At 47.6% G+C, this 26,021-nt stretch overlaps 1 protein-coding gene across 2 annotated transcripts in view; it reads right to left on the bottom strand.

The window, feature by feature from the left end:
• The window catches only part of cop1 (COP1 E3 ubiquitin ligase), a 147,337-nt gene that overhangs the window by 77,146 nt on the left and 44,170 nt on the right, over window positions 1–26,021 (bottom strand). For both annotated transcript variants that reach the window (XM_078535713.1, XM_078535714.1), the window contains exons 5-6: window positions 7,486–7,554; window positions 6,761–6,820 (exon numbers count right to left, since the gene is read on the bottom strand). In XM_078535713.1, the coding sequence (XP_078391839.1) occupies window positions 6,761–6,820; window positions 7,486–7,554 (129 nt within the window). The remainder of the gene's footprint in view (window positions 1–6,760; window positions 6,821–7,485; window positions 7,555–26,021) is intronic.

Here is a 26,021-nt window from a genome sequence, read left to right as displayed (position 1 = left end):
CAAGGCCCTCCACTTCTCTCTCACTCTCTCTCTCTCCCAGGCCCTCCATTTCTCTCTCACTCTCTCCCATGCCCACCATCTCTCTCGCCGAGGCCAGCCATCTCTCTCTCCCAGGCCCTCCATCTCTCTCCCCCAGGCCCTCCATCTCTCACCACCAGGCCCTCCATCTCTCTCTCCAAGGCCCTCAATCTCTCTCTCCCAGGCCCTCCATCTCTCTCTCCCAGGCCCTCCATCTCTCTCTCCCAGGCCCTCCATCTCTCTCTCCCAGGCCCTCCATCTCTCTCTCCCAGGCCCTCCATCTCTCTCTCCCAGGCCCTCCATCTCTCTCCCCCCGGTCCTCCATCTCACTCCCCCAGGCCCTCCATCTCTCTCCCCCAGGCCCTCCATCTCTCTCCCCCAGGCCCTCCATCTCTCTCTCCCAGTCCATCCATCTCTCTCTCCCTCTCTCTGTCTCTCTCCCAGTCCCTCCACCTCTCTCTCTCTCTCCCAGGCTCTCCATTTCTCTCTCTCTCTCTCTCTCCAAGGCCCTCCATTTCTCTCTCACTCTCTCTCTCTCAAGCCCCTCCATCTCTCTCCCCCCGGCCCTCCATCTCTCTCCCCCCGGCCCTCCATCTCTCTCCCCCCGGCCCTCCATCTCTCTCTCCCAGGCCCTCCATCTCTCTCTCCCAGGCCCTCCATCTCTCTCTCCCAGGCCCTCCATCTCTCTCTCCCAGGCCCTCCATCTCTCTCTCCCAGGCCCTCCATCTCTCTCTCCCAGGCCCTCCATCTCTCTCTCCCAGGCCCTCCATCTCTCTCTCCCAGGCCCTCCATCTCTCTCTCCCAGGCCCTCCATCTCTCTCTCCCAGGCCCTTCGTGTCTCTCTCCCAGGCCCTTCGTGTCTCTCTCCCAGGCCCTTCGTGTCTCTCTCTTTCTCTATGTCACCCAGGCCCTCCATGTCTCTCTCTCTCTCTCTCTCCAAGGCCCTCCATTTCTCTCTCACTCTCTCTCTCTCAAGCCCCTCCATCTCTCTCACCACGGCCCTCCATCTCTCTCCCCCCGGCCCTCCATCTCTCTCCCCCCGGCCCTCCATCTCTCTCCCCCCGGCCCTCCATCTCTCTGCCCCCGGCCCTCCATCTCTCTCCCCCCGGCCCTCCATCTCTCTCTCCCCGGCCCTCCATCTCTCTCCCCCCGGCCCTCCATCTCTCTCCCCCCGGCCCTCCATCTCTCTCCCCCCGGCCCTCCATCTCTCTCCCCCCGGCCCTCCATCTCTCTCCCCCCGGCCCTCCATCTCTCTGCCCCCGGCCCTCCATCTCTCTCCCCCCGGCCCTCCATCTCTCTCTCCCAGGCCCTCCATCTCTCTCTCCCAGGCCCTCCATCTCTCTCTCCCAGGCCCTCCATCTCTCTCTCCCAGGCCCTTCGTGTCTCTCTCTTTCTCTATGTCACCCAGGCCCTCCATGTCTCTCTCACTCTCTCTCCCAGGCCGTCCATGTGTCTCTTTCTCTCACTCTCTCCCTCCCAGGCCCTCAATCTCTCTCTCTCTCCCAGGCCCTCCATGTCTCTCTCTCTCTCTCTCCCACGCCCTCAATTTCTATCTTTCCATCTCCCAGGCCCTCCATGTCTCTCTCTCTCTCCCAGGCCCTCCATGTCTCTGCCTCTCTCCCAGGCCCTCCATGTCTCTCTCTCTCTTCCAGGCCCTCCATGTCTCTCTCTCTCTCCCAGGCCCTCCACGATTCGCTGTCTCTATCCCTCTCTCTCTCCCTCTCTCTGTCTCTCTCCCAGGCCCTCCATCTCTCTCTCTCTCCCAGGCTCTCCATTTCTCTCTCTCTTTCTCCAAGGCCCTCCACTTCTCTCTCACTCTCTCTCTCTCCCAGGCCCTCCATTTCTCTCTCACTCTCTCCCATGCCCACCATCTCTCTCGCCGAGGCCAGCCATCTCTCTCTCCCAGGCCCTCCATCTCTCTCCCCCAGGCCCTCCATCTCTCACCACCAGGCCCTCCATCTCTCTCTCCAAGGCCCTCAATCTCTCTCTCCCAGGCCCTCCATCTCTCTCTCCCAGGCCCTCCATCTCTCTCTCCCAGGCCCTCCATCTCTCTCTCCCAGGCCCTCCATCTCTCTCTCCCAGGCCCTCCATCTCTCTCTCCCAGGCCCTCCATCTCTCTCCCCCCGGTCCTCCATCTCACTCCCCCAGGCCCTCCATCTCTCTCCCCCAGGCCCTCCATCTCTCTCCCCCAGGCCCTCCATCTCTCTCTCCCAGTCCATCCATCTCTCTCTCCCTCTCTCTGTCTCTCTCCCAGTCCCTCCACCTCTCTCTCTCTCTCCCAGGCTCTCCATTTCTCTCTCTCTCTCTCTCTCCAAGGCCCTCCATTTCTCTCTCACTCTCTCTCTCTCAAGCCCCTCCATCTCTCTCCCCCCGGCCCTCCATCTCTCTCCCCCCGGCCCTCCATCTCTCTCTCCCCGGCCCTCCATCTCTCTCCCCCCGGCCCTCCATCTCTCTCTCCCCGGCCCTCCATCTCTCTCCCCCCGGCCCTCCATCTCTCTCCCCCCGGCCCTCCATCTCTCTCCCCCCGGCCCTCCATCTCTCTCCCCCCGGCCCTCCATCTCTCTCCCCCCGGCCCTCCATCTCTCTCCCCCCGGCCCTCCATCTCTCTCCCCCCGGCCCTCCATCTCTCTCCCCCCGGCCCTCCATCTCTCTCCCCCCGGCCCTCCATCTCTCTCCCCCCGGCCCTCCATCTCTCTCCCCCCGGCCCTCCATCTCTCTCCCCCCGGCCCTCCATCTCTCTCCCCCCGGCCCTCCATCTCTCTCCCCCGGGCCCTCCATCTCTCTCCCCCGGGCCCTCCATCTCTCTCCCCCCGGCCCTCCATCTCTCTCCCCCCGGCCCTCCAACTCTCTCCCCCAGGCCCTCCATCTCTCTCCCCCAGGCCCTCCATCTCTCTCCCCCAGGCCCTCCATCTCTCTCCCCCAGGCCCTACATCTCTCTCCCCCAGGCCCACCATCTCTCTCTCCCAGGCCCTCCATCTCTCTCTCCCTTTCTCTGTCTCTCTCCCAAGCCCTCCATCTCTCTCTTTCTCTCCCAGGCTTTCCATTTCTATCTCTCTCTCTCTCTCCCAGGCCCTCCATCTCTCTCTCCCAGGCCCTCCATCTCTCTCTCCCAGGCCCTCCATCTCTCTCTCCCAGGCCCTCCATCTCTCTCTCCCAGGCCCTCCATCTCTCTCTCCCAGGTCCTCCATCTCTCTCTCCCAGGCCCTCCATCTCTCTCTCCCTCGCCCTCCATCTCTCTCTCCCAGGCCCTCCATCTCTGTCTCCCAGGCCCTCCATCTCTCTCTCCCAGGCCCTCCATCTCTCTCTCCCAGGCCCTCCATCTCTCTCTCCCAGGCCCTCCATCTCTCTCTCCCAGGCCCTCCATCTCTCTCTCCCAGGCCCTCCATCTCTCTCTCCCAGGCCCTCCATCTCTCTCTCCCAGGCCCTCCATCTCTCTCACCCAGGCCCTCCATCTATTTCACTCTCTCTCTCTCCCAGGCCCTCCATCTCTCTCTCTCTATCTCCCAGTCACTCCAACTCTCTCTCTCTCTCACTCCCAGCCCCTCCATCTTTCTCTCTCTGTCTCCCAGGCCCTCCATCTCTCTCTCTCACTCTCCCAGGCCCGCAACATCCCTCCCTCTCTCTCTCTCTCCAAGGTCCTCCATCTCTCTCTCCCAGGCTCCCCATGTCTCTCTATCTCTCACCAAGGTCCTCCATGTCTGTCTCTCTCTCTCTCTCCCCCAGGCCCACCATCTCTCTCTCCCAGGCCCTCCATCTCTCTCTCCCTTTCTCTGTCTCTCTCCCAAGCCCTCCATCTCTCTCTTTCTCTCCCAGGCTTTCCATTTCTATCTCTCTCTCTCTCTCCCAGGCCCTCCATCTCTCTCTCCCAGGCCCTCCATCTCTCTCTCCCAGGCCCTCCATCTCTCTCTCCCAGGCCCTCCATCTCTCTCTCCCAGGCCCTCCATCTCTCTCTCCCAGGCCCTCCATCTCTCTCTCCCTCGCCCTCCATCTCTCTCTCCCAGGCCCTCCATCTCTCTCTCCCAGGCCCTCCATCTCTCTCTCCCAGGCCCTCCATCTCTCTCTCCCAGGCCCTCCATCTCTCTCTCCCAGGCCCTCCATCTCTCTCTCCCAGGCCCTCCATCTCTCTCTCCCAGGCCCTCCATCTCTCTCTCCCAGGCCCTCCATCTCTCTCTCCCAGGCCCTCCATCTCTCTCACCCAGGCCCTCCATCTATTTCACTCTCTCTCTCTCCCAGGCCCTCCATCTCTCTCTCTCTATCTCCCAGTCACTCCAACTCTCTCTCTCTCTCACTCCCAGCCCCTCCATCTTTCTCTCTCTGTCTCCCAGGCCCTCCATCTCTCTCTCTCACTCTCCCAGGCCCGCAACATCCCTCCCTCTCTCTCTCTCTCCAAGGCCCTCCATCTCTCTCTCCCAGGCTCCCCATGTCTCTCTATCTCTCACCAAGGTCCTCCATGTCTGTCTCTCTCTCTCTCTCTCCAAGGCCCTCCATCTCTCTCTCTCTCCCTGCCAGGCCCTCCATCTCTCTCTCACTCTCTCTCTCTCCCAGGCCCTCCATGTCTCTCTGTCTGTCTCTCTCCCACAGGGCCTCCATGTCTCTCTCTCTCTCTCTCTCTCCGCCCCAGGCCCTCCATCTCTCTCCCTCTCTCTCCCAGGCCCTCCATCTCTCTCTCTCTCTCCTCTCCCAGGCCCTCCCTCTCTCTCCCAGGCCCTCCATCTCTCTCTCCCAGGCCCTCCATCTCTCTCACCCAGGCCCTCCATCTATTTCACTCTCTCTCTCTCCCAGGCCCTCCATCTCTCTCTCTCTATCTCCCAGTCACTCCAACTCTCTCTCTCTCTCTCTCTCTCTCCCAGCCCCTCCATCTTTCTCTCTCTGTCTCCCAGGCCCTCCATCTCTCTCTCTCACTCTCCCAGGCCCGCCACATCCCTCCCTCTCTCTCCAAGGCCCTCCATCTCTCTCTCCCAGGCTCCCCATGTCTCTCTATCTCTCTCCAAGGTCCTCCATGTCTGTCTCTCTCTCTCTCTCTCTCTCCAAGGCCTTCCATCTCTCTCTCTCTCTCTCTCCCTGCCAGGCCCTCCATCTCTCTCTCTCTCTCTCCCAGGCCCTCCATGTCTCTCTGTCTGTCTCTCTCCCACAGGCCCTCCATGTCTCTCTCTCTCTCTCTCTCTCCGCCCCAGGCCCTCCATCTCTCTCCCTCTCTCTCCCAGGCCGTTCATTTCTCTCTCTCTCTCTCTCTCCCAGGCCCTCCATCCCTCTCTCTCTCTCTCTCTCTCTCCCAGGCCCTCCAACTCTCTCTCTCTCTCTCCCAGGCCTTCCATGTCTCTCTCTCTCTCTCTCTCCCAGGCCCTCCACCTCTCTCTCTCTCCCAGGCCCTCCATCTCTCTCTCTCCCAGGCCCTCCATCACTCTCTCCCAGGCCCTCCATGTCTCTCTCTCTCTCTCTCAGGCCCTCCATGTCTCTCTCTCTCTCTCTCTGTCTCTCTCTCTCCCAGGCACTCCATCTCTCTCTCTCTCTCTCTCTCTCCCAGGCCCTCCCTCCCTCTCTCCCAGGCCCTCCCTCTCTCTCTCCCAGGCCCTCCCTCTCTCTCTCCCAGGCCCTCCCTCTCTCTCTCCCAGGCCCTCCCTCTCTCTCTCCCAGGCCCTCCCTCTCTCTCTCCCAGGCCCTCCCTCTCTCTCTCCCAGGCCCTCCCTCTCTCTCTCCCAGGCCCTCCCTCTCTCTCTCCCAGGCCCTCCCTCTCTCTCTCCCAGGCCCTCCCTCTCTCTCTCCCAGGCCCTCCCTCTCTCTCTCCTAGGCCCTCCCTCTCTCTCTCCCAGGCCCTCCCTCCCTCTCTCTCCCAGGCCCTCCCTCTCTCTCTCTCCCAGGCCCTCCCTCTCTCTCTCCCAGGCCCTCCCTCTCTCTCTCCCAGCCCTCCCTCTCTCTCTCTCCCAGGCCCTCCCTCTCTCTCTCCCGGGCCCTCCCTCTCTCTCTCCCAGGCCCTCCTTCTCTCTCTCCCAGGCCCTCCCTCTCTCTCTCTCCGTCTCTATCCCAGACGCTATCACTCTCTGCGAGACCCTGCACCCTCTGTCTCTCCCAGGCCCTCCCTCTTCTGCAGTATGAGCGGTGATGCCTGCTTTGTTTGAACGGGCTGGTTTTTCAATGAAAATTGGAGACTCCTGCACAAACCAATCATAGGAACATACTTGCTACGAGCAGGAGTAGGCCATTTGGTCACTCAAGCCTGCTCCGCCATTCAATAAGATCATGGCTGATCCAATTGTGGCCTCAATTCCACATTCCACCTACCCCCAATATCCTTTGACTCCCTTGTTAATCAAGAATCTATGTACCTCTGCATTAAAAATATTCAGTGATGCTGCCTACACCGCTCTCTGGGGAAGAGGGTTCCAAAGATTTACAACTCTCGACAGAAACTTTCTTCTCCTCTCCATCTTAAATGGGTGCATCCTTATTTTTAATCTGTGTACCCTAGTTCTAGTCTCTCCCACAAGGGCAGCATCCACCCTGTTAAGCCCCCTCAGGAGCTTATATGTTTCAATAAGATCGCCTATAATTCTTCTAAACTCCACTGGATATAGGCCCAGCCTATTTCACCTTTCCTCAAAAGATGACTCACCCCCTCAACACCAACCCCAATGATCAGTTGAGTGAACCTTGTTTGGGCTGCATTTATGTCTTTTCTTAAATAAGACGACCAAAACTGTACACAGTCCAGATGTGGTCTCACCATTGAGCCAATTGTACAAACCTCCACTCGTTTTATGTCTTCCTCAAGAACATTCAGCTCCTTCTGTAACTGGTCCAGTTGCTGTGAAAAGAAATCAGAGGCAGTTAATCCAGGCAATAACCTCCATGGATATAAATTCCCTTCAACAATTCTGTTTCCAGTACTGCCCCTGCTCCCACACCTCGCGGCCTCGCCTCCAGGTACAGGCCTCGCCGTCCCCGTACAGCCACACAATCCCCCATATAGACACAAAAAAGATGGGATCTGCACAGTGCTTTGCACCATCCCAGGCTGTCCCAAAGTGCTTTTCAGCCAATGAGGTAGTTTTGATGTGTAGTTACTGGCAAATTAGGCACAGCAGGATCCCACTAACAGCACGGTGAATTATGAGATTTTTTTTTTTAAGTTGTTTTAGTTGAGTGCTAGGTTTTGGTTTCCTGCTCTTTTTTGCATTGGTGGCTGTGGGAACCTTGACGTCCACCCAAGGGGGCAGATACGGCCTCAGTTTATCGAAAAGACTGCACCTCTGTTGCTGCGAGTATCAGCCTAGCTTCTTGTGCTGAAGTTTCTAGAGTGAGACTTGATGCAGCAGCCTTTTGACTTAGAGGACAGAGAGCATTACCCACTGAGCCACGCTGACATGTGGGAGCAAGAACTGTTTGCAGACTTTATCTCAACCTAGCCTTCAAACGCGCAAGCTCACTGGAAATAAGAGGTATAATATATAAAATATACATCAAACCAACCTCCTTCTTATTCCTTTTTGCTTCCTGAAGAAATTCCATTAGGATCTGCAGCTGGGCTGCCTGCGATTCCTAAATAACAAAGATGTAGATGTTACAAATGGCAACACCCATTTACACATCACTTTCCAATGCCCAATGGTCCTGTCGTTGCACTGCTTACGGGGTTTACATTCGGATTGAGGGCACTGTAAGGTGGAACGAGCTGCCTCAGCGCTCTAGAGGATGAATGCAGCACTAAGCCAAACAGACAAGTGGCCAAAGGGAACAGGAAGTGGCTATTCAGTCCCTCGAGCCTGCTCTGCCATCCCATTAGGTCATGCCTCATCTGTAACTCAACTCCATTTACAGTACCTGCCGAAGTTCAACGCTACAGGTGCTGGAAATCTGAAGTAAGATTAGAAAATACTGGAAACACTCTGGTCAGGCAGCATCAATGGAGAGAGACTTAACGCTTCAGGTCAATGACCTATCGTCAGAACACTGATTTTCTCTCGGCAGATGCTGCCTGACCTGCTATTCCTGAATATTCCCAGCAATGTTTCTATTCCACCAATCTGCCTTTGCATCATTTCCCTTCCTTTATCCATCTCAGCTTTAAAAATTTCAATTGACTCCCAGCTTTTGGGAAAATTCCAAATTTTCACACGATTTTGGGTTACAAAGTGCTTAATCCTTTCCCTCAGCGGCCTAGTTCTAATTGTAAGGTTTTGACCCTGGTTCTTGGTTTCTCCAGCAGAGACAAGTTTCTGTCTGTTTCAACCCCATCAAAAACGATATCGCTTCAAACACCTCAATCACAGAACCCCTTAATATTCAGATCTTTGTGCATCTTAATTTGGAACCCTATCAGAATTGTTCATCAGAATGGGATTTACAGTTTTTAACTATACAACAACTTCCCTATATGTAACACTTTAATGTAACAGAACGATCCAAAACTTTTCACAAGAACATTATCAAACAAAATATTAAACTGAATCTCATAAGGAGAATAGGGCAGGTGATCAAAAACTTGGTCGACGAGGAAAGTTTTAAGTGACTTCTTGATGGAGGACAACGAGATGAAGAGGGTTAGTAAGCAAATTCCAGCTCTTCAGAAGCCAATAGTTGAGTGATTAGAATAGGGGATGTGCAAGAGGCTAGAATTGGGGAAATCTGAGACATAGGAGGAGATTAGAGGTAAGGAAGAGGATGCTGATGACATATTGGGAGAAGCGAGACAGTAGAGGTAATGGATGGAGTGTAAATTGAGGAGGTGGTGGCAGTGCTGAAAAGGCTTGTGGAATGGATAAAAGTGGTAAGTCACCTGGTTCAGGTGGCTTGCAACCCAGGTTGTGAAGTGAAGTGGGGTTGGAGCTAGTGGAAGGGCTTGCCAAAATCTTCCCTGGGTAAGGGGAAAGAGTTAGAAGATTGGAGAGTGGCAAATGTTACATACTTATTGAGAAAGGGGCTACAGGCCAGTCAGTTTAACATCAGTGGTGGATGAAGTTTTAGAAACAATAATTAGGGGAAAAAAATCAGGAGAGCCAGCAGAGATTTGTAAAATATTGAAGAGGGACACATTTTACTGAAGCTTTGTGTCTTGCACTCATCAGGGCAAATGAAAGAATGCCAAATTTCAAATGATTCCAACAATTTATACGACAGGAGAAGAGGATGCTGACTGGTTGGCATGTTGACTCTGACTGGCCATAGAGAATGCAATGGGGAGCTTTGTAAAAGGCAGATCCTGCTTGGCTCATCTAATTGAACTTGATCATGAAGTAACAGAGAAGGTTGATGAAGGGAATATTGTGGATGTTATCTATAAGGATTTTACCAAAGTCTTTGACAAAGTACCACATAAAAGTCTAGTGAACACAATTGAGGCTTCTGGAATGGCTTTAATTAAATATTAGCTTAAGGACAGAAAAGCAGCAAATTGTGGCAAATGCTTTTTCAGCCTGGAGGAAGTATTTACTGGGGTTTTATTTCACTGCATAAATGACTGGATATTGGAATAGAGTGTAAATTTCAAAATTTGCCACGATACAAAACCAGGAGGAGTGGCAAACAGTGAGGATGATTCCAATTGACTGTGACAGGACATAGACAGACTAGCAGAATGGGCAGACAAGTGGCAGCTGGATTTTAGAGAGAAGTGTGAGGTGATGCATTTTGGCTAGAGAGAGGCAATATAGACTAAATGGCACAATTGTAAAGTGTGTGTGGGACAGAGAGATCTGGAGGCTCATGGGCATTGATCTTTGAAGGTAACAGGACATATTGAGAGTGTGGTTAGTAAAGCAGATGGGATTGCGCTTCATAAGCAGAGGTATTGGGTACAAAAGCAGGGAAGTTATGCTGAACCTTTATAAAGCTCTGGTTAGGCCACAACTAGATTATTGTGTCCAGTTCTGGTCACCACACTTTAGGAAGGATGTGAGGGTCCTTGAGAGGGTATAGAGCAGATTTACTAGAATGGTTCCAGGGATGAGGGATTTTAGTTACAAGGTTAGGTTGGAGAAGCTGGGGTTGTTCTCCTTGGAGCAAAGGAGATTGAGAGGAGATTTGATAGAGGGATACTAGATTAGCACAGGTTTAGATAAGGTAGACAAAGAAAAGCTGTTCCCATTGGCTGATGGTACAAGGACTGGGGGACACAGATTTAAGGTTTTGAACAAGAGATACAGGGGGAATGTGAGGAAGAACTTGTTTACACAGCGAGCAGTGATGACCTGGAACTTGCTGTCCACGAGGGTGGTGGAAGCAGAGACGATGAATAATTTCAACAGGAAATTGGATGGGCACTTCAGGGAAATAAACTTAGAAGGTTACAGGGAAATGGAACTGACTGGATTGCTCCCTGGAGAGCCAGCAATAGCGTGATGAACCAAATGGGCTCGCTCTGTGCCGTAAATGACTCTCTGAATTTACGATTTGAACACAGGAATAAGAATTTTAAAATGAAAGCATGGCCAGACCTCAAGTCAATGTAGATCAGCAGGCAATGGGGTAATGGGTGAGTGGGACTTGGTGCAAATTAGAATATGGATGGAGTTTTGGATGAGCTGAAGTTTAGTGGGTACAAGGTGAGAGGGCTGCTAAGATAAAGCACACTGCAGAGGCCATTCAGTCCATCATACCTGGTTCTCTCTTAGAGCCATCAGATTACTCCCACTCACTTGCTCTTGCAGGTGACAATTGACTTTTGAATATTACTGAATTTACTTTCAGAAGCCTTTCAGGCAGTGCATTCCAGATCACAACAACTTGCTGCGTAAAACCATTCCTCATGCCACCTCTGATTCTTTTGCCAAAAATTTTAGATCTGTGCCCTCTGGTAGAGAAGGAAAATCTGGTACTGGTCTTTCTAACGTTGTCAGCTGTACCACAGTTGGCAGCACCCTTCCTCAAAAAGTTCAGTTCACTCCAGAGACTTCAGCTCAAAAATCAAGATTGACACTCCAGCGCAGTAAATGAGTGAGTGCTGCACTTGTAGAGGTGCTGCTTTTTCAGATAAAATATTAAAGCAAAGCCTCGCCTGCTCTCTCAGCAAAGTTCCCATGGCACTATTTTGAAAGAAAAGCAATCCCAGTGTCCTGGCCAAGATGAACCAACAATCAACATTACTGCAAACAACCGACTGCATGGGAATCACATTGCTGTTTGTGGAACCTCGATAGATGGTAGTATGGTGATAATGTTACTGGACTAATGACCCAGAGGCTCTAGAGACATGAGTTCAAAACCCACCAGAGCAGCTGAGGGAATTTAAATTCAATTAATTAATAAATCTGGAATAAGAAAACGATGAAACTTAACATTTTGTAGTAAAGACCCAACTGGTTCACTAATGTCCTTTACGGAAGGAAATCTACTGTCTTACCTGGTCTGGACCCACAGTAACGTGGTTGACTCCTAACTGCCCACAGAAAGGGCCGAGCAAGTCACTCAGTTATATCAAACAGCTACAGAAATGTAGAAATGTAGAAAATAAAGCAGTCCATGTCCAAATGCAGCAAGACCTGGACAATATTCAGGCTTGGGCTGACAAGTGGCAAGTAACATTCACGCCACACAAATGTCAGGCAATGACCATCTCCAACAAGAGAGAATCCAACCATTGCCCCATGTTCAATGGCATTACCATCACTGAATCCTCCACTATCCTGGGGGATACCAGTGACCAGAAACTGAACTGGACTAGCTGTATAAATAGTTGAGCTACAAGAGCAGGTCAGAGGCTAGGAATCATGTGATGAGTAACTCGCCCCCAAATCCCCAAAACCTGTCCACCAACTACAAGGCACAAGTCAGGAGTGTGATGGAATACTCCCCACTTGCCTGGATGAGTGCAGCTCCCACAACTCTCAAGAAGTTGCACACCGTCCAGGACAAAGCAGCCGCTTGATTGGCACCACATCCACAAACATTTGCTCCCTCCACCACTGATGAACAGTAGCAGCAGTGTGTACCATTTACAAGGTGCACTGCAGGAATTTGCCAAGGCTCCTTAAACAGCACCTTCCAAACCCACGACCACTATAATCATGAAGGATATGGGCAACAGATAGACGGGAACACCACCTGCAAGTTCCCCTCCAAGTCATTCACCATCCCGACTTGGAAATATATCGCCGTTCCTTCAATGTCGCTGGGTCAAAATCCTGGAACTCCCTCCTTAACAGCACTGTGGGTGTACCTACACCACATGAACTGCAAAGGTTCAAAAAGGCAGCTCACCACCACCTTCTCAAGGGCAACTAGGGATGGGCAATAAACGCTGGCCCAGCCAGCGAAGCTCACATCCCGTGAATGAATTTTAAAAAGAGGAATCAAAGAGTGGACTACCTGTATCAACCTAGGTACCAGAAACAATAACAGCACACCGAGCCCAGTCCACCCTGCAAAATCCTCCTTACTAACATCTGGAGGCTTCAACCAATTTGGGAGAGCTATCTCACAGACTAGTCAAGCAACAACCTGACATAGTCATCCTCACGGAATCATACCTCACAGCCTATGTCCAGGACTCCTCCATCATTATCCTGGGTGTGACCTGTTCCACTGACAGGGCAGGCCCACTGGAGATGGGAGCACAATGGCATACAGCCAGGAAGCAGTGGCCCTGGGTATCCTTAACATCTACTCCAAACCCCATGTTGATTGATACCATCAGGTCAAATATGCACAAGGAAACCTCCTGTTGGTTTCCACCTACTGCCCTCGTCTGATGAATTAGTGCTCCTCCATGTTGAATACTTCGAAGAAGCACTGAGGGTGGCAAGGGCACAGAATGTACTCTGGTGGGAGGACTTCAATGTTTATTATCAGGAGTGGCACTACAGCACCACTGCTGAACAAGCTGGCCAAGCCAATCATGAGCAAAGTGTTATGATTCCAGTTGATGTTACTACTGGACAAGTCGGATCCCAGGGTGAATAACAGCTTGGTAAATCCTAACATATTTTTTTGTTTAGAAACATGGAGAGGAGTCACAGGGGTCTGTTGATGAACTTCTAACAAAAGAGTGAAACATTTATTAAACAATGAAAAACTACATTACATTATTCTTTCACCCACAACCACACCTTTACAGAAATATACAGATTCATAAGAATAGAACAAGTTACAAAATCTATCTTATGCTATAATGTTCACAGTAAGTATACAGCCCATGCACTAATAGGCGAATTGTGGTTGGATATTTCACACTCCGAAACTAAGTGACAGAGGCCACTAAAGCAACTTCTGTGGATCTCTCATCAACTCCCCCGCCCCCCACCGCCTCTCCCGGATGCTCGTCACACAGTGAGCCAACCAGTCTCACTTAACCCTGTCTTTCAATAGGATTCCTAATCTTCACACTCTAAGAACCCGCCTTTGAATCTTCTCCCAAACAACGCTTTTACTTGGACGCCTTGAACCAGGATCCACCTCCAAGATTTCGATCTCTCCTTCCTGTTCCTCACCCCTGAATCGCCATGTGCATTCAAGTTTCACTGTCCATGCACACTCAGACACGCCAACAGATATCACTGCTACACAGACCCATAGTAAGTCACCAACCTTGGGCTGTCTCCTCGGATCGTCCGGCTTCTCACAAGCCTACTTGGTTTTAAGTCTGCTTCCTGCAACTCTGTCTTTTTAACTTGGAGCCTTTTCTTCTGCTCTTTACTTTCAATTCAACTGAACAGGACCTGTCCTTGTTCCTAGGCTTGACTGTCTTACTGGGAGCTCTCTCTGTCCCAATCCCTGGTTTTTTGGAACTTTCTTCTCTCCTTTTGGACCTGCCCCCTGAAGCTTCCACTCTCGTGTCCAACTTCTTCTGGCACCTTCTGCAGAATGACGTTCTCTTCTGGGTCACCTGACCCCCTTTTCTCACTGTTTCACTTTTGAGGTTTTCTTTCCCTTCTGCGCAAGCGCAGGGATAGCTTCAAATCAAAAAAACTGAAAAAGATCGATCTGCGCATAAGTGCAAGGCCACTTAGCAGCCTAACACCAAGAAACATGACCATTCTCCAGCCAACACTTGCAGAACCCGAAGATCGTAAAAAAGAACGTGCATGGGCCAGCACGTTCGCAGAAACCGTTGAGGCATATTTGGAACTGTAGCTCCCAGTCTCCGAAGTCCCAAACTTCCGATTTTAAAAGGTAACTTATCTTTCCTTTCTTGGATTCGTAACTGAAGAGATGCAAGATATTGTCAACAGTGCTATCAAGCAGCACTTCCTCAGCAATAACCTGCTCACTAATGCTTAGTTTCAGTTCCACCAGGGCCACTCAGCTCCTGACCACATTACAGCCTTGGTTCAAACATGGACAAAAGAGCTGAACTCCCAAGGTGAGGTGAGAGTGACTGCCCCCGAAATCAAGGCTGCATTTGACTGAGTGTGGCATCAAGGAGCCCTGGCCAAACTGGAGTCAATAGGAATCAGGGGGAAAACAGTCCGCTGGTTGCAGTCATACCTAACACAAAGAAAGATAGGTGTGGTTGTTGGAGGTCAGTCATCTCAGTCCCAGGGCTTAACTGCAGGAGTTCCTCAGGGGAGTGTCCTCAGCTCAACCATCTTCAGCTTTTTTAAAATTCATTTACAGGAAGGCTAAGCCAACATTTATTGCCCATCCCTAATTGCTGTTTCATCAATGACCTTCCTTCTATCATAAGATCAGAAGTGGGGATGTTCGCTGATGATTGCACAATATTCAGCACCATTCACAACTCCTCAGATGCTGATGCAGTCCATGTCCAAATGCAGCAAGAACTGGACAATATCCAGGCTTGGGCTGACAAGTGGCAAATAACATTCACGCCACACAAGTGCCAGGCAATGACCATCTCCAACAAGAGAGAATTTAAACATCGCCCCATGACATTCAATGGCATTACCACCGATGAATCCCTCACTATCTACGTCCTGGGGTTACCACTGACCAGAAAATGAATTGGGCTAGCCATATAAATACTGTGGCTACAAGAGCAGATCAGAGGCTTGGAATCCTGTGATGAGTAACTCAAAACCTGACTCCCCAAAGTTTGTTCATCATCTACAAGGCACAAGTCAGGAGTGTGATGGAATACTCCCTATTTGCCTGGATGAGTGCAGCTCCAACAGCACTCAAGAAGCTTGACACCATCCAGGACAAAGGGGCCCGCTTGATTGGCCCCCGAACACCACCTTAAATATTCAATCCCTCCACCACCGATGCACAGTGGCAGCAGTATGTACCATCTACAAGATGCACTGCAACAATTCACCAAGGCTCATTTGACAGCACCTTCCAAACATACAATCATAGAAATTTGGAGGTGTTGGCCACTTGAATCCTCTAGCTGATCTGATTGTAACCTCAATTCCACATTCCTACCTACCCCTGATAAGTTTTCACCCCGTTGTTAATCAAGAATCTACCTAGCTCTGCCTTAAAGATGTTCAAAGACTCTAATTCCACCGCCTTTTGAGGAAGACACTCTACCCCCAGAAGTTACAAACATATGAAATAGGAGGAGGCGGCCACTTGGCCCCTTGAGCCTGCTCTGCTATTCAATAAGATCATGGCTGATCTGTTTGTGTTTTGAATTCCACATTCCAATCTATCCCGATAACCTTTGATTCCCTTGCCTCACAAGAATCTATCTACCCCACCTTAAAAATATTCAATGACCCCGCCTCCAACACCTTTTGAGGCAGCGAGTTTGAAAGTCGCACAACCCTCAGAAAAAAATTCTCCTCATCTCTGTCTAAAGGGGAACCCCTAATTTTAAAACATTACTCCCTAGTTCTGGACTCATCAGTCCAGGGTGTACCAGAGGAAACATGCTTTTCACATTTACCTTGTCAATACCGTTCAGGATCTTATATACCTCAATCAAGTCACACCTCTCTCCAGTGGAAACAACCCCACTCTGTCTAACCTTTCCTCATAAGACAACCCACTCATTCCAGGTATCAATCTAGTAAACCTACTCTGAACCACCGGCAATGCATTTGCTTCATTCCTTAAATAACGAGACCAAAACTGCACACAGTATGTGAGATGTAGTCTCACCAATGCCCTGTATAACTGAAGCATAACATTCTTATTTTTATGTTCAATTCCTCTCATATAAAGGATAGCATTCCATTAGCCTTCTTAATTGCTTGCTGTACCTGCAAACTAACTAACTTATTGTCCATTGTGCACTAGAACACCTAGATCCCTCTGCACCTTGGAATTCTGCAGCTGTCCTTCATTTAAGTAATGCTCTTTTTTTTTATTCTTCCAGCCAAAGTGAAAACTTCACATTTTCCTACATTATGCTCCATCTGCCAGATTTTTGCCCACTCAACCTATCTATATCCATCTGCAACCTCATGTCCGCTTCACAAGTCATTTCCAAATTTAGCTACCCTCCTATAACATCTCCTATAGCTTCTAACATTTTTCCTATGATCGATGTTAAGCTAACTGGCCTGTGGTTTCCTGCTTTCTGCTTCCCTCCCCTTTTGAATAAAGGAGTAACATCTGCTATTCCCCAATCAAACAGTACCTTTCCCAAATCTAGAGAATTTTGGAAAATTAAAATCAACACATCAACAATCTCACTCGCCACTTCATTTAAGACCTGAGGGTGAAGTCCATCAGGACCTGGGGACTTATCAGCCTGCAGCTCCTACAATTTGCTTAGTACCACTTCCGTGGTGATTGAAATTTTGAGTTCCTCCCTTGAAGCTCCTGTTTTTTTAGCTATTCCTGGGCTGTTACTTGCATCCTCATAGTGAAGACCGATGCAAAATACCAGTTCAATTCATCTGCCATCTCTTATTTTCCATTACTAATTCCCCAGACTCACTTTCTATAGGGCCAACATTCACTTTGTTAACTCGTTCCTTATTAAATATCGAGTGAGGCTTAATTTCCATATTTGTATTTCTAACTAGTTTTCTCTTGTACTCTAATTTTTTCCTCCTTAGCAATCTTTTAATAATTCTTTGCTGTTTTTCATATCCTGCCCAATCTTCAAACCTACCACACATCTTTGCAAAGTTATATGCTTTTTCTTTAAGTTTGAGACTGTCCTTAACTTTTTAAATCAACCTCAATGTTGGGTCCTCCCCTTGGAATTTTTCTTTCTCGTTGGAGCATATTCTGAAATATCCCTTTAAATGTCTGCCACTGAATCTCTATTGACCTATCCTTTAACTTAATTTTCCAGTTTACTTTAGCTAGCTCTGCTTTCATGCCCTCATAATTGCCCTTGTTTGAGTTTAAATTACTTGTCTTGGACCCACTCTTCTCTCCCTCAAACTGAACATAAAATTCAATCATGTTATGATTGCTGCTCTTAGGGGCCCCTTCACCACATGGTCACTAATTAATTCTACCTCAATGCACAATACCAGGTCTGGTATAGTCTGCTCTCTGGCTGGCTCCAAAACACGTTGTTCTCAGAAACTATCCCAAAAAAAATTCTCTGAGCTCCTCATCTACGTGATCTTTGCCCATCCTATTTTTCCAGTCTATATGTAGATTAAAATCTCCCATGACTATTGTCATCTCTTTCTGACAAGCTCCCATTATTTATCTCTTTATGCTCCGTCCTACCGTGGGGATACTGTTAGGGGACCCGTACACCACTCCCACAAGTGGCTTCTTGCCTTTATCATTTCTCATCTCAACCTTCCACATCGTGGTTTCTATTGTGCTACTACCATCATTAAGTAACAGAGTCATAGAGGTCTACAGCACAGGAAAAGGCCCTTCAGTCCATCAAGTCTGCGCCAGTCAAACAAGTACCTCACTATTCTAATCCCATTTCCCAGCACAAGGCCTATATCCTTGTATGCCATGGCATCGCAAGTGCACATCCAAATACTTAAATGTTATGAGGGTTTCTGCTTCTACCACCCTTTCAGGCAGAGTGTTTCAGATTCCCATCACCCTCTGGGTGAAAAAATTCTTCCTCACATTCCCTCTAAACCTCCTGCCCCTTACCTTAAAACTATGCCCCCTGGTTATTGATCCCTCCACCAATGGGAAAAGTTCCTTCCTGTCTACCATATCTATGCCCCTCATAATTTTATACACCTCAATCATGTCCCTCCTCAATCTCCTCTGCTCCAGGGAAAATAACCCCAGTCTATCCAATCTCTCCTCATAACTAAAACTCTCCAGCCCAGGCAACATCCTGGTAAATCTCCTCTGCACTCTCTCTAGTGCAATCACATCCTTCCTATAATGCGGATTCCAGAACTGCATGCAATACTATAGCTGTGGCCTAACCAGCGTTTTATACAGTTCCAGCATAACCTCCCTGCTCTTATATTCTATGCCTCGGCTAATAAAGGCAAGTATTCCAAATGCCTTCTTAACCACCTTATCTACCTGCCCTGCTACCTTAAGGGACCAGTGGACATGTACACCAAGGTCCCTCTGATCCTCGGTACTTCCTAGGGTCCTATCATTACTTGTGTATTTCCATGCCTTGTTTGTCCTGCCAAAGTGTATCCCCTCACACTTATCCGGATTAAATTCCATTTGCCACTGATCAGCCCATCTGACCAGCCCGTCTATATCCTCCTGTAATCTAAGGCTATCCTCCTCACTATTTACCACCCCACCGATTTTCGTGTCATCCGCGAACTTACTGATCAACCCTCCGACATTCAAGTCTAAATCGTTTATATATACCACAAACAACAAAGGATCCAACACCGATCCTTGTGGAACCCCACTGGACACAGGCATCCAGTCACAAAAACACCCCTCGATCATCATCCTCTGCTTCCTGCCACTCAGCCAATTTTGGATTCAATTTACCAAATTGCCTTGGATCCCATGGGCTCTTACCTTCGTTATCAGTCTCCCATGCAGGACTTTATCAAAAGCCTTGCTGAAGTCCAAGTAGACTACGTCAAATGCATTGCCCTCATCTACACACCTGGTTACCTCTTCAAAAAAATTCTACCCAGGTTTAGGTTAACAGAATACGAGCACCAGGTTTGTAAACTTAACTTTTTATTGAACAAACTATCATTAACCATTGGCAAAAGAATGAAATATGAACTGCTAACTTCTAACACTATAACTTAAACTCTACCCCCTTCTTAAATCCCTATAAACACAAACACACAAGACACACAAAAACATAGATTTTAAGGGTGGAATAAAACAGTTCAATAGCACCAATCCAGAGGCACCAATCCAGAGGACAGGATTTGGTGGGTTGATTTTCATCGATATCTTCCAAATTCCTTTCAGTTCTTTTTGATGACATGAGGTGGTCTTCCAGCACTTTCAGTATTTAGTTCACTGGTTGAGAACTTGCTTTTCAATGTCTCCAATAGTGGTTTTCCCTTTTTTCCTTTTTACAAGAGTTTCCTCAGAGAGGGAGAGAGAGGGAGGGAGGGAGAGAGAGGGAGGGAGGGAGGGAGGGAGAGAGAGGGAGAGAGAGGGAGGGAGGGAGAGAGAGGGAGGGAGAGAGAGGGAGGGAGAGAGAGGGAGAGAGAGGGAGGGAGGGAGAGGGAGGGAGAGAGGGGGAGAGGGGGGGGAAGTGGGGGAGAGGGGGAGGGAGAGAGAGGGAGAGAGAGAGAGTAGGTTATAGAGATGTGAGGAAAAGAGATTTTAGATGTTTTGTCTTTGCAGGACAGGAACTTTCTGCACTGCTACCATATAACCCTGGTCACGTGGTCAGGATCCAATTAAAATGCTGTTGTCAGGCAGCTCCCTTGGTCCAGGACTCCTTTCCAGCACCATCCTGTCTTTCATAGCACACACTCTTCCAGGAATGCAACACTGTATATATCTCTCATCCTGTTCCAGTAGGCATGTCCTTTAAACTGCAGCATTGTAATTCTAATCCACAATCCAGCAGAAAAATAAAAAGGCATGCTCTTTTCAACAGTCCAATGGAAATAAAAAGATATGTTCCTTACATGCCTCCACTCCTTAAAAAGAGATGAAACGCCATTTCAAAAATGCATTTCATCACAAGGTATATGACACATGGACAACAAAACATGAGGCTTACTTCCATTCATTCTTCCTCCCCCCTATACAATCTTCAGCATTTCCTACCCCTTTAACTTATTTTAACTTTCCACCTGGGACAATGATCCACGATCACATTATCTTTGCTGGCAATGTGAACAATCTTTACATTGAATAGCTGAAACAACTGACTCCATCTGAACAGTCTTGCATTTTGAGTTTAAACTTTTCAATGAGCGCCAGGGGATTATGGTCAGTGTAGATTACTGTTTCTTTGTAATCGTGTCAGACATAAACCTCAATGTGTTGAAGAGAAACAACAATGCTAGAGTTTCTTTTTCTGCTTAAGAGTACTTCCTCTGATATTGATTTAGTTTCTTGGAAAAGTACTCCACCGGCTTCTCTATCCCTAATTGATCATGTAATAGGACTGCACCTACCCCCAAGTCACTAGCATCAATTTCCATTTTAAAAGGTTTGGTAAAGTCAGGGGCGGCCAACACTAGTTCATTTATTAAGATTGCCTTCAGCTTTTCAAAGGCTGCTTAGCATTCTGCTGACCATACCACTTTTGTCTGCTTTCTTAACAAATTGGTGAGAGGTACAGCTATTGTGAAGTCAGGCACAAACTTCCTCTAAGACCCACACATTCCCAAAAACCTCAGGATTTCTCGTAGTTTTAGGAATGGGAAATTCTATTAGAGTGTTCATTTTTGCTACTCTTGGCAACACTTGCCCTTGTCCGATGATGCGACCTTGGTAAGTTAGCCTTGCTTTTGCAAATTCGCTTATGGCCAGATTTATGACTAAGCCAGCCAACTGCAATTGCTTAAACAGGTCCTCTAATTGCTTTACATGTTCTTCCCATGTGTTACTATATATTGCGGCAAAGTCTAAATATACCACACAGTTAGGTACTTCAGCTACGACTTGATTCATACGTCTCTGAAATGTAGCTGAGGCATTTTTAAACCCAAATGGCATGACTAGATAGTGATACAACCCACTTGGTGTAACAAAGGCAGATATTTCTTCAGCCCTCGAGGTTAATGGTACTTGTCTGTAGCCCTTCAATAGATCAATTTTAGAAAGAAATGAGGCCCTGCCAACCCTATCGATGCAATCTTCCAACCGAGGAATTGGGTACGACTCTGTCCTCGTTATTACATTCACTTTCCTGTAGTCTATACAAAATCTGGTGGATTCAACCAGCCTAGGAACCAGCACTACCAGTGACCTCCAGCCACTTTGGTTAGGCTCAATCAATTGCTTGTCCAGCATATATTGGATCTGTTTTTGACTGAGCTTGTTTTTCTGGGCTCAACCAATAATGATGTTGTTTTACTGGCACTAAGTCTCCTGCATCCACATCATGTTTAGCTAAAGTAGTACATCCAGGTGTATCCCTGAAAATTCCCTTATACTTACTAAGTAACGTTAATAGATCTTTCCCTGGTCCTTCCTCTAACTATGAGAACACAGTGCCTAACTGTCCCAGTAGTGTCGTATTGGTTAGTCAAATTGTAGGAGGTTTACTTTGGGCCCTATCAACTTCTCCTTCTACCTTGCCCTTACTGTCTCTGTCATCCTCTACTACTCCTACCATTTGGCACACTTGCTGTGACTCATCATCTCTGCGATATTGCTTCAATATGTTTATGTGACATAACTGTTGTTTCTTCCTACGCTCAGGAGTATCTATCAGATAAGTTACTTTACTAACTCTCCTAACTATCTTATAGGGGCCACTGAATTTCGCTTTCAGAGGTTCACCCTGCAAAGGTAACAATACCAATACTTAGTCTCCTGCTTGGAACATTCTAGTTGTGGCATGTTTGTCTGCCCATTCTTTCATTTTGGCTTGGGAAATTTTTAAGTGCTCTCATGCTACTTTACATGCTCCTGAGCGTATGGGTTTAGCTGCATCATTTGATGAAAAAGGCGTTATCTTTCCTTTAGACAAAAACCTTTTATATCTGGCATCTACCTTATTCACTTCACCTGCATTCACAGCATCATTTACCTCCAGACCCTTATTTGTTGTTAAAGCTACAATTTTATCTGTGGCATTTTCTTTTTGAGTTCCCTTTTCGGACTCACTCTTATGAACTCCAATAAATCCCATGGGCTTCCTTCGCAACTTCCAGCACTCTGAATGAATGTGTCCTACTTTATTATAATAGAAACTCTTAAGCCTTCGAGTTTCACCTCCACCCTCAGTACCTTCCTTCCTGATCTGGGGCGGAGATCTCAAGGTATTCCCAGCTATCCATTCTTTACTGGCTACTTGCCTTCCTTTCACTCTCCACTGTCTATCCTTTTAAAATTTATGGGTGCTGATGGAAAAAAGGTTATTTTTATGGATCAGCTCAATCGTCAGCCATGACTGCTGCCTGTCTAGCAGTTGCAACCCTTTGGTCTTCAACATAGGTTCTTATTACAGAAGGTAGGGGGTTTTCAAATTCATCAAAGAGAATGGTCTAAGAACTTTTTAGGTAGTTTCAACTCCTAATGCTCTTATTCACCTGTCAAAAGTATTTTGCTTAATTCTTTCAAATTCAATGTAAGTTTGCATAGGCCGTTTCCTTAAATTTCAAAACTTTTGTCTGTATGCTTCAGGGACCAACTCTCATGCACTCAAAATGGCCTTTTTCATCATAAATCCTAGAATCCCCCTCTGACAGTGAAGTATAAATTTCCTGTGCTCTACTTATCAATTTGCTCCACATGGGCAATGTCCAGTTTTCCTTTGGCCAGTTCATTTGTTTAGCTATCTTCTCAAATGAAATCAAGAATGCTTCAACATCCCTTTCCTCAAATATTGGAAGAGCTTGTATGAATTTAAACATCTCACCATTGGGTTCTGATCTGGAAATAAGTCCCGCCTCACCTACTCGTGTCTCTTTTTTAACTGTCAGCATTTTAAGCTGGAATTCTCTCTCTTTTTCTCTTTCCCCCTTTTCTAACTTTGTCATTTCTAACTCCTTTTGAAATGTCCTCTCTTTCCTTTTCTGCCTATTCCCTTTGCAATGCTCTTTCTCTTTCCTTTCTCTACTCGTTCTGCCTGTTCCCTTTGGAATGCCCTTTCTTTTTCCTTTGCTTCTGCCTCTAGTTCCAATGTTTTAATTTGCAACTGAATTGGAGCCCATTCCAATGAACCACCCCTTGGAGAATTCGGTCTCTCCGATGTTCCTTCCGATTTCAAATGCTGTGCCATCTCTTCGATTATCTCTGCCTTCCTAGCTTTGGCAGGCAATCCTACTCTTAATTTACTTGCCAATTGGATTAACCTGACTTTTGAGATCCCTTGCAAAATTGTCATCTCGCCCACTTGCAGGAAAGCTTTAGCAATTTCCAGTGCCATCTTATTTTGACAGTGCAAGCATGGTGTTTCCTTTTACCTTTTATTACTTACTAAATCTACACCCAAGTGCTCGTTCCCTTTTGTTCCAAAATATCTTGGACCCGAGTCCCCAAACTTTGTCACGACTCATTGCGGATAATGCACTGTAATATCAAGCCCCACTGCTCCCCGAGCCGCGACAAATGTGAAAAGTTTGACCAAACCACCAGATTGCCCCAATTCTACCTGTTTAATTTAGGTTAACAGAATATGAGCACCAGGTTTGTAAACTTAAGTAAATAACTGTTTATTGAACAAATTGACGTTAGCCAGTGGCAAAAGAAAGAAAAATATGAACTTCTAACACTATAACTTAAAATCAACCCCCTTCTGAAATCCCTACACACACACAGATTTTAAGGGTGGGATAAAACAATTCAATAGCTCCAATCCAGAGGCACCAATCCAGAGGACAGGATTTGATGGGTTGATTTTGATCGATATCTTCCAAATTCCTTTCAGTTCTTTTTGATGACACAAGGTGGTCTTCCAGCACTTTCAGTATTTAGTTCACTGGTTGAGAACTTGCTTTTCAATGTCTCTAACAGTGGTTTTTCCCCTTTTCCTTTTTACAGGGCTTTCGTCAGAGAGGAGCAGGTTATAGAGATGTGAGGAAAAGAGATTTCAGATGCTTTGTCTTTGCAGGCCAGGAACTTTCTGCAATGCAATCACGCAAAACCATGGTCAGGAGCCAATTAAAATTCTGCTGTCAGGCAGCTCTCTTGGTCCAGGACGCCTTTCCACCACCATCCTGTCTTTCATGAGGCACACTGTTCCAGGACTGCAACATTGTATATACCTCTCATCCTGTTCCAGTGGACATGTCCTTCAAACTGCAGCCACTGTAATTCTAATCCACAGTCCAACAGAAAATTAAAAATCTATGTTCTTTACAATGGTCCAACAGAAATAAAAAGATATGTTCCTAACAGTAGGTCATTCGGCATGTCGAGTCTGCTCCACCATTCAATATCATAGCTGATCCTCTATCTCAACACCATGCTTCTGCTCTCTCCTTATAAGCCTTGATGCCTTTAGTGTCTAGGAATCTATCCATTTCCTTCTGAAATATATTCAGAGACTTGCCCTCCACACCCCTCTGTGGTAGAGAATTCCACATGTTCACCACCCTAAATGAAGAAGTTTTTCCTCATCTCAGCCCCAAATGGTCTATCCTATATCCTGAGACTGTGACCCCTTGTTCTAGACTCCCAGCCAGAGAAAACATCATCCCTGCATCCAGTCTGTCCAGCCCTGTCAGAATTTTATATGTTTCAAAGAGATCCCCTCTTATTCTTCTCAACTCTTACGAGTACAGGCCTAGTCGGCCCAATCTCTCCTTATACGACAATCCTGCCATCCCAGGAATCAGTCTGGTGAACCTTCGCTGCACTCCCTCCATGGCAAGTATATTCTTTCTAAGGAGACCAAAACTGCACACAATGCCCCAGGTGTGGTCTCATCAAGGCCCTGTACAGCTGCAGTAAGACATCCTTGCTCCTGTACTCAAGTCCTCTCACAATGAAGGCCAACAACATACCATTTGCCTTCTTAACTTCATGCTGTACCTGTATGCTTGTTTTCAGTGATTGGTGTACAAGGACACCCAGGTCCCTTTATACATCAACATGTCCCAATCACCTTTTAAATACTGTTATTCTTTTTTTCCTGCTGAAGTGGATAACTTCACACTTATCCATGTTACAGTGCATCTGCCATGTATTTGCCCACTCGTTCAACCTGCCTAAATCGCCTTGAAGGCTCTTACCCTCCAAATCACTCAAATTCCTACCAGGTTTCGTGTCGTTAGCAAACTTGGAAATATTACGTTTGGTTCCCTCATCCAAGTCATTGATATATATATTGTGAATAGCTAGGACCCAAGCACTGATTCCTGTGGTACCCCATGAGTCACCGCCTGCCACTCTGAAAATAACTCATTTATTCCTACTCTGTTTCCTGTCTGCTAACCAATTCTCAAACCATGCCAATATAATATTCCTAATCCCAGGTGCTTTAATTTTACACAAAACCTCTTATGTGGGACTTGATCAAAAGCTTTCTGAAAATCCAAATACACCACATCCACTTGTTCTCCCTTATCTATTCTGCTAGTTACGTCCTCAAAAGAATTTCAGTAGGTTTGTCAAACATGATTTCCCTTTCATAAATTCATGTTGGCTTTGTCTAATCCCTGGTATTTTCTATGTGTCCTGTTATCACATCCTTCATAACAGACACTAGCATTTTCCCTACTATTGAGGTTAGGCTAACCAGCCTATAATTCAGTGTTTTCTCCCTCCCTCCTTTTTTAAATAGCGGGGTTACATTTGCCACCGTCCAATCTGTCGGGACTGTTCCAGAATCTGCAGAATTTTGGAAGATGACAACCAACGCATCCGCTATTTCCATGCCCACCTCCTTTAGTACCCTGGGATGTAGATTATCAGGCCCTGGGGATTTTTCGGCTTTCAGTTCCATTGATTTCTCCAGCATTTTTGCTTTAGTAATACTAATTTCCTTCGATTCCTCATTCCCACTGCACCCTTGGTGTTCTTATATTTCTAGGAGTTATTTGTGTCTTCCTCCACGAAGACAGAACTAAAGTAGCTGTTTAATTGCTCTGCCATTTCTTTGTTCTCTATTATATATTCTCCCGTTTCAGACTATAACTGACCTA

This window comes from Cetorhinus maximus, unplaced genomic scaffold (assembly GCF_964194155.1).
Source record: "Cetorhinus maximus unplaced genomic scaffold, sCetMax3.hap1.1 HAP1_SCAFFOLD_609, whole genome shotgun sequence".
Classification (NCBI taxonomy): Eukaryota; Metazoa; Chordata; class Chondrichthyes; order Lamniformes; family Cetorhinidae; genus Cetorhinus; species Cetorhinus maximus.
The sequence above is the reverse complement of the archived record's forward strand: the minus strand, read 5'-3'. Positions and strand labels throughout refer to the sequence as shown.